Source organism: Pteropus vampyrus, unplaced genomic scaffold (assembly GCF_000151845.1).
Source record: "Pteropus vampyrus isolate Shadow unplaced genomic scaffold, Pvam_2.0 Scaffold125, whole genome shotgun sequence".
NCBI classification, from domain to species: Eukaryota; Metazoa; Chordata; class Mammalia; order Chiroptera; family Pteropodidae; genus Pteropus; species Pteropus vampyrus.
Genome location: NW_011888906.1, coordinates 1,505,393 through 1,523,453, shown reverse-complemented (window position 1 = coordinate 1,523,453; position 18,061 = coordinate 1,505,393). Strand labels below are relative to the sequence as shown.

The 18,061-nt window shown below is 53.0% G+C and overlaps 1 protein-coding gene across 1 annotated transcript in view; it reads right to left on the bottom strand.

The window, feature by feature from the left end:
* VSTM2L (V-set and transmembrane domain containing 2 like) overlaps positions 1-17,855 on the bottom strand; it is a 33,344-nt gene extending 15,489 nt beyond the window's left edge. The window contains exon 1 of the mRNA XM_011366594.2: positions 17,491-17,855. Coding sequence (XP_011364896.1) covers positions 17,491-17,611 — 121 coding nt within the window. The 5' untranslated portion in view covers positions 17,612-17,855. The remainder of the gene's footprint in view (positions 1-17,490) is intronic.
* Between the last annotated feature and the right edge of the window lie 206 nt (positions 17,856-18,061).

The window sequence follows — 18,061 nt, the reverse complement described above, 5'->3', positions numbered from 1 at the left end:
TCTCCTAACTCGGTGAGTGAAGACACCGCATCCGCACCAGAAACTGGGAAGTGATCCATCCTAATTTTGATGATGACGGTGCAATAAACTCTAAGAACTATCGAGTACTTGCATTGCGCCAGGTACTAAGCCAAGCCCTTTACATACATTTTCTCATGCTCCCACCGTCATGCTGTGGAGTACATGGGATCATTATGGAACCCATTTTTCAGATGGGAAAGCTGAGGCTCAGAGAGGTTAAAGAACTTGTCCAAGGCCACAGAGTAAGTAGGTAGTTACATTTGCATCTGGTGCTAGAGGAGCCGGTAACTTCTAGACCTTGCTCCTGCAGCACCTCTTCCGCATCCCCCAACCCCACCTCATTCCTCAGTCTCTATGTCAGGCCCCCACCCAGACCCCTAATCCCCATGTCAGCCTCCTTCCTGAGTCTGGGACATAAAATCAATCTCTCCTCTTTGACTTCTTCCTGTGTCCCTGAGCCCTCCCTCCCTCCCTGCCAGGTAACTCCTCACAGCCAGTCCCTGGGGAAGCTGGTATAATTATAGATTTTTGAGAAGGATGCAATTGTGTTCTCCAGCCCCAGGGCCCGAGTAGGGCTGGGCTCACTGGGAAGACAATTAAAACTGGTATCCACAAATTAAGATTCTGCAGGAGGAGAAAGGGGCTTGATTGAATTCAGTATCTTCTTCCTTTTTGCTTTTAATTGGGGGAGCGATGTATTAATTAACCCCAGACCCAGTTATCAGAGCCTCATCTGTAGGAAACGGCTTGTGGCCCTGGCCTGAGCCCCTGGGTCTGGCTTCTGGGAAAGGCAAGGAATGACCTAAAAGATCTTGCCCACCTTTATGAGCAGGGCCCTGACCTACTTTCTAACCTTCCAGGCCTGGTTCAGCACAAACATCTAGGGCTTTGCTTTCAGGCCTAGGTTCAAATCCTAGCTGTGTGACCTGGACAAGCCCCTCTACCTCTCTGAGCCTCAGTTCCTTCATCTGAAAAAAAAAAAAAAAAACAAGAGAGAGAGGGAGAGAATGAGAGGACATGAGGGAGGATACAAGGCAATATATACCTCATGGCTGGCACATGGTAGGTGCTCAATAAACATGACCTTCTCTCACCTTCTAGCTCAAAATTCTATCTTCTCCAGAAAGATTTTAAAAGATGCTTCTGTGTAACTTCATTAGATTAGGCAGTTGACACAACATCTGTAGTTCACTCATGCCCGGGTCCCATGACATCTCATCCATCCGTCCTGTATCCCTCTGCTTCCTCATTTGCTCCCGACAGCACATACACCCAAGCTGCCAGTGGGTCTCACTCAGGGCTTGCCTGTCCACTGAAGACTGTCCCAGCCCAGCTCCAAGTCCCTCCATCTCGGAGCTCAGATTCCCCACCCCAAACTCTATGATCCAGCCCCAAGTCTCCTCTTTCCCTCTATACAGCCCTCTCTGCTGTTCCAATCTTCAAATCTCTGGTTTGAGGCTGCTTCCTCCAAGAAGCCTGCAGGAACCGGACCCAGCCAACTCATCGATCTTTGCTGAAATGAGTCCCCCCTTAGGGACTGGTGACAGGGACAGCTCCTAGTCAGGGGAACTAAAGGAGCTGGAGCTAGGGAAAGGCAAAGGGGACAGAGCAGTGAGAACCGGGGTGGCCCTGCAGGCCCCTTGGTTAATCCCTCAGCCCAGGCCCTCCTTGGTGAACCCTGATGGTGTCTGAATCCTCTCATTGCCTCACTAGAGTGTGTTAGATGAGAGATATTGAAGTGTCTGTATTTTCCTCTAGCCTGGGAGCTCCCGCAGGGCAAGGCTCCTACACTGCCCTCAAAGAACAGGCATGTAGGAGGTGCTATTAGGCCTGTGCTGAATAAATGAATGAATAAAGTAAGAAATGAAGATTGGAAAAAAAAGAACCAGATAATTGAAGTTAGAAACTGTAAGAAAAAAACAAACAAAAAGACACCATTCATTCATTCATTCATCTAGTCATTCATTCACACAACATTTATTGGGCACATTAAGTGCCAGACTGGAGTTTTTGGGGGGACTGCACCCACAAGAGAAGGGATGGGGACGGACATATGGACACAGGCAATCAGGGAGGTCCTGAGTCAGGCCCCAGCAGCACAGCTCCCTCCCCCGCCCCTCCTCTGGCCCTCATGAACACTGGCACCCAGGCCCAGCCTGGCTCATATGGGCCCAGCTGAGGGGATGCCTAGCCAAACTGACATGCAAGCTGGCAGCTCCTCGAGAAGGCCCATAAAATTATCATGTGAAATGCAACCAAGAATAAAACAGGATAATAAATAAAGGTTGTAAGTGCCAAGAAGGGCCGTGGCTGCTTCACCAGCAGCTACCTCCAACCCCTAACCTTGAGGCCCACGGACCAGCCCCATCAGCCCTGTGGGATTGTCCTTCTGATCGGAGGCTCACGATGAGCCAGAAAGTTGATGTGCCTGAGCCCACAAAATCCTCATAGCGACCCTGTGGAGCAGGGATCATTGTGCCTGTATTACAGGTGGAGAACCTGAGGCTCAGAGAACCTAGGGGCCATCAGGGCTAGTCCTCTGCTCTGGTGTTGAAGGAAGGAAACCCTACCTATGTGCTAGGCACTGTACACGGGACCGCATTTCATCCTCACAAAGACTCGATGAGGTAGTACTATTCTTTGACAGCCCCATTTCACAGAAGGAAGTACCAAAGCTCAGAGGAGGGGTGTTGGTGCCTGTGGTCACACAGCATAAATGGACAAAGTCAGACTTCAATCCCAAGGCTGACTATAAAGTTTCCCAACCAAAACTTGAGTCCTCTCTAAGCTCCTGCTCCCCTTTCAGTGTTAAAAAGTGTGGCTCTGGGAGCCATTTCCAGAGAGCCTGCTCTGTGCCTAGCTTGGCTGGGTGCTGGGGATGGAAGGGTGTGTGGCATGGGGTCAGGAAGGCCCGTGGCCACCGAAACTCTCAGCTGGGGGACAGGACAGGGAGAAAGGACTACAGAGGGAGGTTTAATGAAGCCCTGCCTCCCCTGTGAATCTCACTGCACTCCCCAAATCAGATGTAAAATGTCCATTACAGGAGAACCTAGAGAAGTGGGGTGCAAAAGCCCATGGGGGCTGAGAAGGCTGGTTGCCTAGAGGGAGCCCGGCAGGCAACAGACAGAGCCCCCTCCTCCCCAAGGGTGAATGCAGCGTGACTGCCCTGGGATGGGCCCAGGGGAGGCCCCAAGGGTTCTCTTGGTTTCCCCCTGGGCAGCCCCTGGCTTTTGGCAGGCTGCCTGTAGCAAGAGGGATCAAGGTGTGAGTGGATGAAAGGTCATTTTATCTTGGAGTGGCCAGGTTTTTCTCTTAACAAGTGGAGAGAAAAGCATTTTGTACAAAAGCTTAAGAAGTTGCAGTGTCCTTAGTGGGCACGTGCTGGCCTTGGCATGCAGAAAGAATGAGAGAGATCGGCCATCACAGACCCCTATTCTGGGCCAGGCTCTGTGCTGGGCTTCCCAAGATGTCTGGACCAGGCCCTGGTCCTCAAGGGACCCACAGTCCACAGGAGAGACACACAGACCAGTGACTGTCATATGGACCAAGAACAGCCGAAACTGAGCCTGAATCACCATGTACAGTTGTTCACATAGCCGTGCAAGGTGCCCGTGCTAGGAGAAGAAAAGGCTGGCCTATGCACGCCTGGGGAGTCAGGGAAGGCTTCTAGGAGGAGGGGGCATGCTTGAAGGCTAAGTGGGATTTGCACAGTCAGGGGGAGCTCAGAACAGGAAAGGGTACACCAAAGAGAGGGTTTTCGAAGTCCAACCTTTTGGGGACCACCTTCACCATTTCTGCAGAATCCCTGTACCACCTGTACTATAATTTACTTGATATTTATTTTCAAAACATCTTTTCCTTTTTACTTAAAAAAAGTTCAGCTTAAAAGGAGACTTTTATTACTGTCATAAATGGAAAATCGGCATCACTTGCCATAAATAGAGGGTAACTGTAAAAATAAACACTATCAAAACCAACAGTGTTCGTAAATTCTAACCAGGGAAGGTTGCTTGCTGAAGGCTACGAGCCTCAATCTCCATTTTCTCTCATTAACGAGGGACACTGGCAAGAGTTAGGGCATTAAATTCAGAGCAGCACCAAGCAGAGACTTTTTTCTTGATGAAAAGGGGCTTGGGATGCAGGTCTTGCTAAAGGTAGGTGGCCACCTTCACCACCATCACCAGTTCTGGCTTCCTTGGCCACTGGCCCAGTCTCACCTCCAAGACCTTGCTGGCGCTGCCCATATACTGAAAAGCTTTCCCCACCAATCACCTACCAGAATCCTACCAATTCTTCCAGTCCAGCCGATGGTGCCGCATCCTGTCTGATTCAGTGTAAGGTTCCCCGTGCCTGGCATGTGGTGAGGACTAACACCAATTTCAGGAGCAAGGAGGTCCAAATGTGTGCTCGTGGAACACACGAACAATGAAAGGAATGAAAGACTCCCTTATGGTCTGTGCTGCACACACCGGGGAAGAAACATCCCGAGGCATTGATGTCTCTCCCCAAAATGGGGAAAGAACATCATCTTTGTCTTAAAACAAACATGAATATATTATGGAATAGAATACAGAATTTATGAATTTTTGAAAGAAATAGGAGACATCAAAGAAACGTTGGCTCTGGTGGGGAGCTGTTTGCTTCTTGCGTGGGGTGAATCCCCCCAAGTCAAGGGCCTCCTGTTCCATGCAATCCAAGGCCTTGTCCATCTCTGCAGCTTCAGGGTCCTCGGACCATGCTCTGTGCACAAGAATGTTGACATGTGGGCTAAAGGGGGAAGGGGCCGGGAAGAAGGGGCAGGACTGGGAGGAGGGGTGGCCTGGATTTACAGGTGAGGATGCGGGTTGCAGCTCTGCCCTGGCTTGCTGTGTGGCTTTGCGTGAGTTGCTTTACTTCTCTGAGCTTCGATTCCCACATGTCATGGCTTAAAGGCTTATGCCAAGGATTAAACGAATTAATGCAGGTGAAGAGCCTGTTTCAGGGTGCAGAACGCAGTGGAGCCTCAAAACCTGCTGTTACCTGGTGGTACCCAGTCCCTAGTGAGTTTTAGACACACACGAGCACATTCACCCAGGTGGGGCCCCTGCCCAGCCCCAGCCGATTTGGAATGGGGGGCTGCCCCAGCCAGTAAAAATTAAAATAGCTAGCATTTTTGAGCATTTACTATTTGCTAAGTGCCTGGCGACGCTGTCCCTCAGTTTCCTCATCTATATAATGGGGACGATAGCAACGACTACCTGAAAGAGTTGTTGTTAGGGTTAAATGCATTAACATTTAGATAGTGGAGTGCCTGGCACACGGTATGTGCTACAGAGGTGTCTCCTTTATATGTAGTTAGTTTTAATCGAAGTGAAATTCACATAACATATAATTCACCATTTTAGAGTGAACAAATCAGTGGAATTTAGTGCATTCACAATGCTGTGCAACCACTGCCTCTACCTAGTCCCAGAGCATTTTCAACACCCCAACAGGAAACCCTGTTCTCATCAAGCAGTCACACTCCAGCCCCTGGCAACCACCAGTCTGCCCCCGGCCTCCGTGGGTTTGCTTCCGCTGGATATTTCACATAAATGGAAGCACATAACATGTGGTCTTTTGGGACTGGCTTTTTTCACTTAGCATAATGTTTTCAGGGTTCATCCACATTATAGTACAAATCAGATTTCATCCCTTTTATAGAGGTGTTTATTTAATAAAAGAAAATATTTCACCAAACCCCCCAAACCACCTGGGGAATAACCACTATCATTCTCCTCTTCTTCCAGATGGGGAAACTGAGGCACAGAGAGGGTGGAGACTTGCCCGGGTCCCCTGCCCGGCAACACTGACACAGCCAGGAGGGCAGTGCTGGGGCTGAGGCTGGGGGCAGGGTGCCTCCCAAGGCCAGCAGCACATATCGAGGGAGACAGCAGCAGAATTACAGATCTGGGGAGATTTAAGGAAAGCGAAAACATTCTGGCACTTGCAGGAGTGTGGGAGTTGAGCAGGTTTCCCCAGTGGAATTCCCGCCTCCTCTTCCCACACTCCTGGGCCACAGGGTTTGGGAGGGAGCGAGGCAGGTGTGGGGATGTGCAGGGAGTCAGGGACAAGGTAGGGACCAGGGTGGGGGAGCCGAGGACAGGAGAAAGCAACCAGGAATTTCTCTTCGTCTTCACTGGCCCACCCTGCAAAGCCCGCAGAGAAAGGCCATTGCACCAATGGCTAGTGAGGCTCAGAGTTGAGTGGGGGCCAGAATTTGAACCCAAGAGTGTCTTGATCCCAAAGTCCAGGCATGTACGCATCCTGGCTGCCTGCCAGAGGCAGAGAGGGGTGAATGGAGGAAGCCAAAGGAGGTTGCGTCAGCCACGGGGATGAGTGGGTGCCCCAGAACCCCAGAAAGCAGCATCCCCAGATTCACTGAGAAAGAGAAAGAAAATTGAGAGATGTGGGGAGGCACCCGGGGTGGAGCCAGGGGGTGCCGGGGCCATGGAGAACAGAGTAGAAGGGGAGAAGCGGAGATGAGGGCATCTTAAAACCAGGGGCAGAGACCAAGAGGCGGGGAGAAACTGAGACAGACCCCAGGGATGCTCCAGAGCACAGGTGGTCGCACAGCAGGCAGGGGCAGAGAACGGACTGGTCCTGCCACCCCTCCCCCACAGCACCTGGCCTGGATTGAACCCGGCCCCCCAATCCCCGGCCCCACCCTTTGTGTTTGGGAAACCCAAGATTGCAGCAGTAAATAAGTGGGTTCTGGAATGACCGGATTTTGAACCTCACTTGCACTGCCTTGGGGTGGTCCAATCTCTGAACCTCAGTTTCCTCATCTTTAAAATGGGACTCAGCGCCATCGTACATACCTGCAAATGTCTGGCACACAGTGGGTTCCATGGAGCGTTATCATGATGGAGATGAATCGGGCCGCTATCCATGCCGTCTCCCCAGGTGGTCTTGCTCCAGCTATTCTCTCCCTAAGGCCCCCACCTTCCTTTTCCAGGCTAGCCTGGCCTGGCCTTTTCAAACACCAGGACTATTCTAGAACCAGAGAATCCCTAGCTAAAGGGGTTCTGCCCCTTCCCAGGGCCTTTGCACTTACTGTTCCCTCTGCCCGGGAGAGGATTGAATAGACAGCAACAGAGCCAGGATGTGGCTCGGGCACCCAGCACCTAGCTGGAGCTCAGGGACCACTGCTGAGGTCTCTGGGGAGGGCATAAGGAGACCAGCCGGTGAGTCTCAGGGCCCCTGCACCAGAGGCCTCCCCATCAGCTGACAGCCAGCCCGCCCTCCCCTCCCTCTCCTCTGCCTGCCCAAGACCATTAGTGCTGCTTTGTTTTGAGCACTATTTCCACTACCATGTGCTCTGGCCGCCGCTGGGCCTCCATTAGGGACCCTTTCCCGGGGCCGATGACAGCCAGCAAACAGCTCCCCAGCGAGCTAGCCCGTAATTGCTGCCGCCTCCGAGGCAGGAAATAATTTTTTTAAAACCTCACAAAGCAAAACAGACACCCTGCCGACTGCTCTCGCCTTCCCCACGCTCAGCCGGGAACCAAGCCCAAAGGTTCTAAGAAAGGGGGGTTCAGTCAAGACCCCCAACCCCAAGAGACACCCTTAACATGCCAGGCTGGGGGAAAACAAAGTTTGGGCTCTGCTCCCTTGCACTGAACTAGGGGTGGGGCCCCTGGCCCACTGTACCTCACTAAGCCTCGGTTTTCTCCTCTGCAAGATGGGCATGTTGATGGGTGCCTGGGGTGTCTGCTGGGGTGATCGCGAAGGGGCTCTGACAGGAAGTCATGGGCCTCTCTGAGGAGCTACATGAAGCATGAAGGAGAGAGCCAGAGGGCAGGAGAGGTGGGAAGAAAGGCTGCCAGGAGGAGGCAGTTGCTTGGGAAAAGGTCCTAAGGAGGAAGGAGCTTGGCGTGTCCAAGAGCTAGAAAGGAAGCCTGTGCACTTATACACACGCACATGCATGTGCACACTCACACACGCCTGCGTTTCCATCATTCCCCGGACACCGAGGTCAGCCCCAGCATCCTCTGAGCCCATAAACTCAGCCCCTTCCTCAGGAAGCAGCCTCTTCTCCTCTGTTGGTCCCTCCAACCCCCAAGTCCAGTTCGAACTCCCTCCCTACCCTTGCCACTTTCTGCTCACACAGCCATACCCACCTGACGCCAGCCACACCCTGTGCCTTCCCCACTCAGAAACCTTCCAGGGCTGCTGCTGCCCTGGAGGTCAAAACCGAGCTCTGCAGCCTGTCCTCTGGAGCTGCAGCTGTGGCCTGCTTTACCAATACGCATGACCCTCCAAATGAAGCCCCTGCCAGGCCCAGGCAGTCAGGCCTGACTCTCTACTGGCCTCTGGAGTCTCCTCTCAGCCCTGGAGGTCCCTGGACACAGGCTGAGAAGGAGCCTACCTCCCCCAGGAAGTCTTCCCTGACTGCACCAGGACACAACAACCACTCTCCCTAGGAACCTGCAGAGACCTCCTTGGGATGGCTCGCCTGCCCGTGACCTGTTTCCTGTTCTCTGGTTTACTGTCATCCCTTATGTCTCCCCAACACCCACCCCCTGAAGACACTTATCCACCAAGGACTTGCTGGGGAAAGTTAATGAAGTTTCATTTCAGAGGCCGCCCCAGGTCACATGGGAGGGCCGAGGGTAGGGGAAAGACTCCAGGTCCACACCTGGCCTGCTACTCGTTCACCTTGTGTCCTGGGGCCAGTCCTGGCCCCTCTCCGGGCCTCATTTTCCTCGGTGAATGGAAAGCTGCTTTTCCTGAAGACCACAGATGGGCTTTGGGGCCTCAACAAACCCTCGGAAACTAAGCAAAACGATGTGGCATTTTCCTGAGAAAACCATCCAGTTTTCATCAGATTCTCAAGAGGATTGTGACCTCCGAAATAATTAGGAACCACGTCTAAACAAGCTCCAGTGTCCCTTGTAACTTCACCATTTGGTCATTCATCCTTTTTTCCACTTCATTCATTCAACTGACATTTCACGAGTGCCTGCTCTGTGTGGGAGTCATTATGATAAACAGAATATATGCATGTGTAATCGGAGATGTCATCTGAAGAGGGGTGTGTGTGTGTGTGTGTGTGTGTGTGTGTGTGTGTGTGTGTACAGAGAGGCAGAAAGAAAGAGAACACCGAGGTGAAAAGAGGAAGAGAGAGGGATACAGCAGACATAGAGAAAGGGACAAAGAAAGCTGGAGAGAGACTTAAAGACAGAGATAGAGGGCAAAAGAGACAGAGACAGAGACGGAGCTGATTGAGAGAGACCCAGAGAGAGAAAGATCCAGAAAGAGCGGGGCAGGCAGAGCATTTGCCACAGATGGCCACTGCCAGCCCCTCTAATTGATAGCTCTGAGCAAGGCCCCCTCTCCCCGCTCCAGCTCTAACCTTCCAGATGCTCCCAGAGCTTCTATGCCTCTAGTCCCAAGGGCAACAGCTTGGAGGGGCGGGGAGGCTGGTTTTAAAGCAAAGGCTTCTAGGCAGAGGAAACCAGCTTGGTCCCTTAGGCCAGGACATTAAAGGACCACCCAGGCTCCCTCCCACCTCGCCAAAGCTCTTCAAACCACACACAATCAAACACTGAAACACACACACTCCAGACATTCGTTTAGACAAAAACACCAGCCCCTCATAGCGTACCCAGGCAGGTGCACCCAGGGTCACCTGGCTGTCCCGAGTCGGACCGCTCCCCACCGACAGGGCTGGACTTGGATCCAGGAGCCAAGACTTTCACGCTCTTTCAGCCAGACCCAGCCTGCACAGCATTTTGGCGTCACAGACCCTGAGAGACTCTGATGAGGCCAGGACACCGATCCGGAACAGAGCACCCGCCCACACACCCACCCGGTTTGGCAGCCAGGAGCAGGACAGATGAATGGGTTAAGAACTCCAGTTCTGCAGTCCTGCAAGCTGGGCTCAAGCCTGGTTTTACCATGCGACATCCGTGCGTCCTTGGGCAAGTCACATCACCCCCGCTAAGCCTCAGTGTCCTTGTCCGTAAAATGGGAGCACCCTCCTCACGGGGAGCATGAGGATGAAAGAGGAGGAGGGAGTGGAAGTGGTAGGCACGGAGAAAACACTCGATGAGCACTGGCTGGTGTTTCAGTTCACAGACCCCTGAAGGCCACTGAGAGCAAAGCACCACGTGCTGCATGGACTTCCACACCACCATCGACTCCATCCTCACCTGCCGAGTGGAGGACAAAGGCTAGGGCTTAGGAGGATACGGATGGAAGAATTCTAGGTGCTTAAAGCTTAGGCAAACTTGGCATCGTTCAGGTGGGGACAGTGAAGCCCAGAGAGGGGAAGGGACCTGCCAGGCCACCCCGAAGGTAGAGGTGGAGGTAGACTAGATAAAAACCCTTTCTGCTACCCCAACTCTGGCACTTTCAACTCAGAGCTGAAGTGAAGTCACAAAGGAGTCACTGCCCCTTCCCCTCAACACAGGGGACAGCAAAGGGCCCCACCCCTGCCATGTCCCTTGTGTGAGGCCAGGCATCCTCGATTTGGGAGCTCCACCCACCTGGGCCCTTGTCCCTTGTCCCAGCACCATCGCTAAATTGCTGTGCAACAGATCTTTATTAACCACCCACTGTGTTCTGGCTTCTGTCCACTTCACTGATTTATGCTCTTTTGGGAAATAAAGCAGGAATCTCCTCTATAACATCTCTAGCTAATAACTGGTGGGGTCCAACTTGCATACCTTCTGTGATGGGCAGTTCACTACTGGACACCCTCACTGTCCAGGGTAGTGGGTAAGTGCCCTTCTCTGGGCTGAATGTCATCCCTGCTTCTTAACTCTTAGCACAATTTATATATATATATACACACATATATATATGTGTATATATACATACATATATATGTATGCGTATGTGTGTATATATATATATATATATATACACACATATATATATATATATATGTGTGTATATATATATAAAATAGGTTTAGTTGTCTGAGCAAGAACCTTATGTCTTTCTTCTTCATTAATACATCCCTAGTGGCTAAGAACATGGTACATGGCTGATGTTCAATCGATATTTGTTGAATGAATAAATGAATGAATGAATGAATAATCAAGCTTCCAATACACGGCAGCAGCCTGTGTTTGGCCAGTGGTTCCCAGTATGAGTAGGGAGCGTGAGGTAGGCGGGGCCGCCTGTGGGCCGGCACGCCCGCATCCTGTCATTCTCATACGTCATGCCTGCATACCACCCATATGACTACATCCTTAATAGTTTCCTATTAACTAACCCACTATTTTTTAATATCCACATTAATCTCATCCTAAGCAATCATATCTGTAAAATCATAGTTTTGATGTGCTGCTTATATTTTTCTAATCCACATAAAAATAAACGCATAACTATTAAAGTGTAAGAAGTTTGTCTGGATTTTGCCTAAAATCATCTGCCCAATCTTGCTGAGGGCCCTGGGGAGTCTTGAAGGAGGTTTCAACTGGGGATCGTGGAGCCGAGTCCCAGAGAATTCTCTGTTGGCTTCGAGAAAGGGAAGGGGACACAGCATTGGGCAGAGGACCTGGAAGAGCAGCAGCCCCACCGTACCCCGCTTCTCCACAGCAGTAGGTACTGGAGGGGACCAGCTGGTAAAGGGGTAGATTTCTTCTCCCAGTGAGACCACCACCTCTTTTTCTGATGGAGGAGTCGCATCAGGGTCTGGCAGAGGACGTCGCAACCTGAAATCTCATTACTTTCAGGGCTGCGGCACCTCATAGCACCCCGGGGGGCCAGGCCTGGGTCAGCCTGCGGCAAGGTGAAACCAACCTCCCCACCCCAGGATGTCCTTGCCATGGACAGTAGGGATGAGGAGGGGCTCTAATTTTGTGATTTTTCTACTAAAAACATGGATCCCTTATGAAATTAAAATTACGTGGATGTTTAAAATTACATTAACTTAGAATGAGCACAAGTTTAGAAATTTGAACCTCAGACCCCTGCCTTGTTCTCCTTGCCATCCATTTGTTCATTCTCTGCCACCTCCCTGTGCTGGGTATTGTAGTGGGTGCTAGGACACAAGGGACTCTCACTCACCTCTGCCTTGGAGCCCCAAGTCATTACGACGAGGGGTGGAGAGGTGAGAGTGCCCAGATGCCGCCTCTGTGTGCCCAGCTCACCCCAGACTCTCTTTGAGGCTGACTCTTCCCATAACGCCATCAACAGCTGGTTCTGTCCCTAAGTCCAAGGTCATGGCCAAGCACCAGGAGGTGGGCTTGCTTCATGCCATCGCTTTTCCCTTCTTTCTGACACTTACCCCTCATGGGGGCACTTACGCCACTGTTCACACCACGTACCCCATCTTCCTACCCATTTGATTTTCTCAACCTCCAAGGGCAGTCAGAACGTCACTGAGACAGTGTTCTGGTCTGGGTTTGCCACTTCCGCTGCCCCCCAAATGCCCCCAGTGTGGAATGTGGAGGTCACCATACTCCTTCCACCTCTCCTCCTCTTCTCTGGGTCTCAACAGCACGGTGAGCATGGGCCTTGGAGCCACATTCTTGGGTTCGAATCATGACTCCTACACATGCTAGGTGTGTGACCTTGGGCAAACCTTTTAACCTCCCTGCCAGAGAAAGTCCATTCCTCTTAGGGTTCTTCTGGGGATCAAATGAGATGATGCCATTTAAGGCCCTGGCAAGACACTCAATAAACATTTCCTTCCATATATTTCTCTCCCTGTTTATGGATAAGACTTAATTCCAAATCCAAATACCTCCTAGACAGTTTGGGGCAAATGCTCCCTTGCCCACGGCCTTCGTCTCCCTCTCTGTGAAAGAGGTTGAGGAAGGTGGTTCGGGAGGCCTTGCTGGCTGGGCCTGAGCCTTGGTGACTGATTCCAAGTGCTCCACCGCCTGCCTCAGCGGCTGGTAGGTTGGAAGGGACCACTCTCTCTGGCAACCCTGACCTTGCCCACTTGTTTGTCACTAGGAGATTTCCCTCAACACCCCTGCTGTCGCCATGGGGATGAGCCACATTCCCCATCCTGCTGGTGGCTCGCAGCTCCCCTTGCTTTGGGAAAGGCTGAAGGAGCCACTGATAGGCAAGATGTCAAAACCAACTGGCATGAAGGACTTGCGGAAAACCGTTTGTGAGGGCCAATTCCCCACAGGAGGCCTGTAAACCCTCAGCCCAAAGCTGAGTGTTTACGGGTGTAATTGATAAAATAATCGCCAACACCCGAGACAACGGTGGACACATTTTTAACATCATAACCTTTGGAAGACAGCACTCAATTCGCTCCATCTTCCAGCCACCAAACTAGCCAGCTTATTGATGGTAAAATACCAACAGTTCGGTAAGGAACACAAGAAAGCCAGAGTCATTTTTCAGTGCACAGGCTGTTTGTCAAATGGCCCAGCACAGCAGTCCCCCACCCCCTCCTCCCCTCCCCCAGCACCCCGCTGCTCCCTCCTGGCAACAGAAAGAACCTCAAGACACTGATTCACTCAATGGACAAAGCACCGGGCCACGCCAGGATCTTTGTCTGCACTGGGGTGTATTAATAATTGAAGGTACTGGCCTAGAGGTGTGTGTGTGTGTGTGTGTGTGTGTGTGTGTGTGTGTGTGTGTGTGGCAGGGCAGGGTGGGAGGATGGATGTTTGTTGCAGTGTAAGGCTTCCTGGGGCTCCTCTCAGAGTCTGCATACCTGCTCCAGCCTGGACCTCTATCCCTCTCTTGCAAAACCAGACCAAACCAGCAGGCCCCGGCACCAGACACTTTCCCATCCCTGTATGTCTCATCAGGTATGGGTGAATACTTAAGGCAGTAGCTTCCAAACTCCGGGCTGCAGGAGAATCATCTGGGAAGTTTATTAAAATGCAGATTCCAGCGTTCCATCAACAATCATTTTGGCCAATGGGTCTGGGGAGACCCTGGGATCTGCATTTAATAAACTCTCTGGGTGATTCCAAAGCAGGGAATCTGCAAAGGTCCTTGCAAAGATCCTGCCTTCTGGGCCACTACCTGAGACAAGATCTGGAAAGAGTACTGGACAAGAAGTCCAGCCCAATTGACTTTTTCTAGCTTGTACATGGCCTTGGCAAGATCCTGTCACCTTTCTGAGCAGCTGGTTCTTCTTGGTGGAACCCATTGCTTTACCGTTCTTTGGGGAACTGGCAGGGAGTGCGCTTGGATGGAGCTCTGCAGGGAAGATGTCTCCTCACATGACCTGCCAAGCCTGCCTCAAGGCAGTCCTGGAGGAAGCAGGCCCAGAACTGCCAGACACAACTTCATTCTAGGCGCAGCTTTCCAGCTCTCAGGACAGACTCAGTGACCTTGGGCAAGTCATTGGCCCTCTCTGAACTTTTGTTCAGCATCGGCCTTACATGAATAATGTCAGCTTTAGTGAGTTAACACCGGCAGAGCTTGGCAGCACCTACCACACAGCAGGCATTTCACAAATGTCAGTTCCCTTTCCTCCTACCCCTACTGTGCTCATGGCAATGAGTTAACCCTTTCTGATAAGGAAAAATCAAAATAGCTGCTATTTATTGAATACCTATCAGGAGCAGACACTGACTGTCACTACCCCAGTCTCCTAATTCCTGATGCCTCCCTAAGAGGCATGCACCATTCATTCCCCATTCCTTCCTCGTGCCTTTAAAAATCCCTCTTCGAAGTGGGCTGAGGAGAGGTAGCAAGGAGATGGGAAGCAAGACAGATGTCCTTGCAGACCCATCTGACCAGGCTCTCCCTGTGACAAGCCCTGGGGCAGGCAGGCGGAAAGCATTAGCCTGGCGGCTGGGCTTGGCTCTGATGAAGCTGGAGAGGTGAGCAGTCAGCAAGCGGTTGGAGTCAGTGGGGCTCTCTCTGGGATCCCGTGCTTCCAGCCCGCCCCCTCACCCAAGACATGGAGACACCTTCCTAACCCAGCCACATTTCCTGAATCAGCTGAGGACACACAGAGCCTAGGAATAATGAAACGATCAGGCTCCAATCTGCTAAACAGCAATTTCTGGGCTTTTTCAGCACACACAGCTTTTATCAAATTGGTATTCTCCTCCTGAACACAAATGGCTTATTAGACATGACCCACTTATTCGCCGCGTCTCACTATCATTAATAACAGTTTCTTTTTGTGATTAAGTGAGTGGCTCCAAACCCTTCCTGTGGTGGCGGGCGCTTGGCCTGGCAGAGCGGCATCCATGGGGGCTCCTAGGCAGCCACTACTTTGAACCTTACGATGTTGGGAGAAGACAGTCTGACCCCTGCCGAGTAGCCCAGCCTCCTCATTTCCTAAGGGACAAAAGGAACCCCAGAGGCATGACCCACTTGCCCAGAGCCACACAGGCGGTTGGTGAGAAGCCAGGTTCCCCAGCAGCCAGTGCTGTGTCCTTTCCATCTAGCCCCTCCTCTGGGCCCAGTAGCTGGACCTCTCCAGGGTTCAGAGGGGACATTATAGTTGGTGGGACAGAGCTGTGCCCCTAAGCACACCTGGCAGCAGAGGGCAGGTGGAGACTGTCACACAAAGGGCAAACCCTGCTCCCCTATAAAAGACTACCTCGGGGACTCAAGAATGAGGGTGGCACCCAAATCCTTGGGGTCTGGCGCTCCAGGGATAGATGATTGTAAACTATTCCGAGCCCCAGCCCTTGTATCTCTCGGGACTGCAAACTCGGGAAAGCCCTTTTTTGGAAAATTCTCCCAGAGCAAGTTTCAACCATGCCAAGGAACTGAGCGGAGCAAGGAGGGAAGCGAAAGGAGGAATTCCCAGTTTCCCCCGAATCGGAGAGAATCTGACAGGGAGATGGATGTCCTGGAATAAGCGCTGTCTTTTCCCGCAGACCCTGAGGCCAGTCGCGGCTCAGCCACTCACTCACTGTGTGACCTTGGGCAAGTCCCTTTTCTTCTCTGAGCCTTGATTTCTCCATCTGTAAATCGAGGATCAGAATAGCCCTTCTTCTATTTACCACCGCTCCAACCGGGGCAGTAGACATTAGATGGGGGATATGAAGGGTGCACAAATGATACACAGAGTAGTTACTATCAAACGTGGTAAAGCAGAAGGGTGCAGGGAATCATGGTTCTCAAAAAGCAGACACCCCTGAGAAGAGCTTCGGAAACCCCCTACCCCTGGAGCAATCCCACTCATGTGTCACACCCCAGCAAAGCTTTCTCTGATTATCTATCCCCTCACCCCTGACTCGGCCCCAGCGCTTACTCTTTCCCACGAGAATAAATCACCCAGTTCTCTGTTCTTTGTGCAAACCTCCCCCCAGCCCTGGGCATACGGTACCCAGCTCTGGTGCTGCAGCTTCCCCCACCAGATTGGGAGCCCCTGCAGGGAAGAGACGGATAGAGGAAGGGTCTTCGTTTTCATCTATGCCCTGGTCCCCACACAGGAGCCTGGCTCACAGGGGACAGGGGAGCCCCCACAGCTGCCAGCCTCAGATCCAACTCTGCTGCCAACTTAGACTCCTCTGGGGCTAGAAGGAGCTCTGACACTTAGGCAACCAGTACTGGGAATGCTTGCTCCCCGGTTCCCATGGTGGTTGGAGTTGAGATTTCTCACATTTCAGTCCTCTGAGGCTAAGGGTGAGGATAAGTGCTGCTTCCCTATAGAGGGATGGCAGGGGCTTCCTGCCTACCCCAGAGGCAGACAAAAGCGTCTGGTATCCTTCCCCCTTCCCATGCCTCTGGCGGGAAGCAGCCAGCCCAACTATTCCACTGTCTGCAAGAGGCTCCCGCCAAGCCTCCTATCCTGAGATACACCCACCTCACCGGGCGGCTGCAGCCTCAGCTACCGGTTCTCAAGATACAGGGTCTTCTGTCCCCCAGGTTCCCCAGTGGCATAAGGGGCAGGTGTGGAGAGGGAGAGGAGGAGTAGTTGTGGACTTAAATCCATAAAGGAGAAAGGCAGATGGGCGGGGAGAGGTGGGTGAACAAAGTGTGTTCACAAGTGTGCGTGTGTGTGTGTGTGTGTGTGTGTGTGTACGCACGCGCGTGTGTGTACTTGCCAGTATGTCTGCAGGCGGGCAGGCAGGCAAGAGTTGTGCAGAGTGTTTGAGCCTGGATGCCAGCTGGCAGGGTGTGAGCCTACCAGCCGTAGCGTCTGATATGTGTGTGCAGTGAGCATAAGTGTGAGTGCTTAGGGGTGAGGAGAGGGATCTGGGAAGGTGCTGGAGATGGTGAGGGTAGGAGTTGAGTGTGAGAAAGCAGTGAGTGTGACTCTGAGTGTGCCCGTGGCTGTGAATGTCTGTGTGGTGGTTGTAGAGGTGTGTGTATCTGTAAGAGTGGGTGTGGGGGGAGGGAGTGGGCTTTCCGCGATAGCCAGATCCGGGGTGCCCCCTCCTCCGCAGGGGTAGTCAGGTTGCCAGGGCGGATCCGTGGACCCGGCAGGGGGCGCCCAGGGACTCCCGTCCCGACCACCGCGGGTTCGAGCCCGGGGACTGCCAAGTTGGAGCGGTGCAGCCCCGGGTGGGGTTTGATGGGGAAGTCCGCGGGGGCGGTGACCGAACTCACCATGGCCGGAGACGTGGTTGTCCCAAGGCGCGTGGCCGGCGGGCCTCGTGGCGCCGCCGAGTTGCAGGAAAAGTGCCAGGTAGTGGAGGGCGCCCAGCGCCACCGCGAGCGGAGCCCCCATAGTGCGCGCTCGGGCCGGGGGCGCCGCCGCCTCACATCGGGGCTCAGGAGACCGCAGACCCCGCGCCTGCCGTCCCCTGCCCGGTGCGGCCTGGCTGCCCAGCTGCGACCGCTGCCCCTCGCCCGCTGTACCCTGCCCGACCCGGCCCCAGCCTTCGCCTGGCTCCGGCCCAGCCCTGGCTGCGGGTAGCGAGCGCACGCCCAGCCGGCCGCCTCCGACTGCGGGACTCTTCCCTTCCGCGGAAGGCCACTCCGCTCGCGCGGCCGCCGCACCCCTCCCTCCCGCTCCCTCCCGCCCGCCCGGAGGAGGCGGTGGCGGAAGGATCTGCCGCTTGATTTATCATCAAAGTTTTGCTCAGGCTGGGATTTTTAAAGCGGTACCCGCGACTTCCCCCTCCCGGGAGCGCAGGTAGGGGGCGGGATGGGGTGGAAGACGCCACCCCAGGGACCC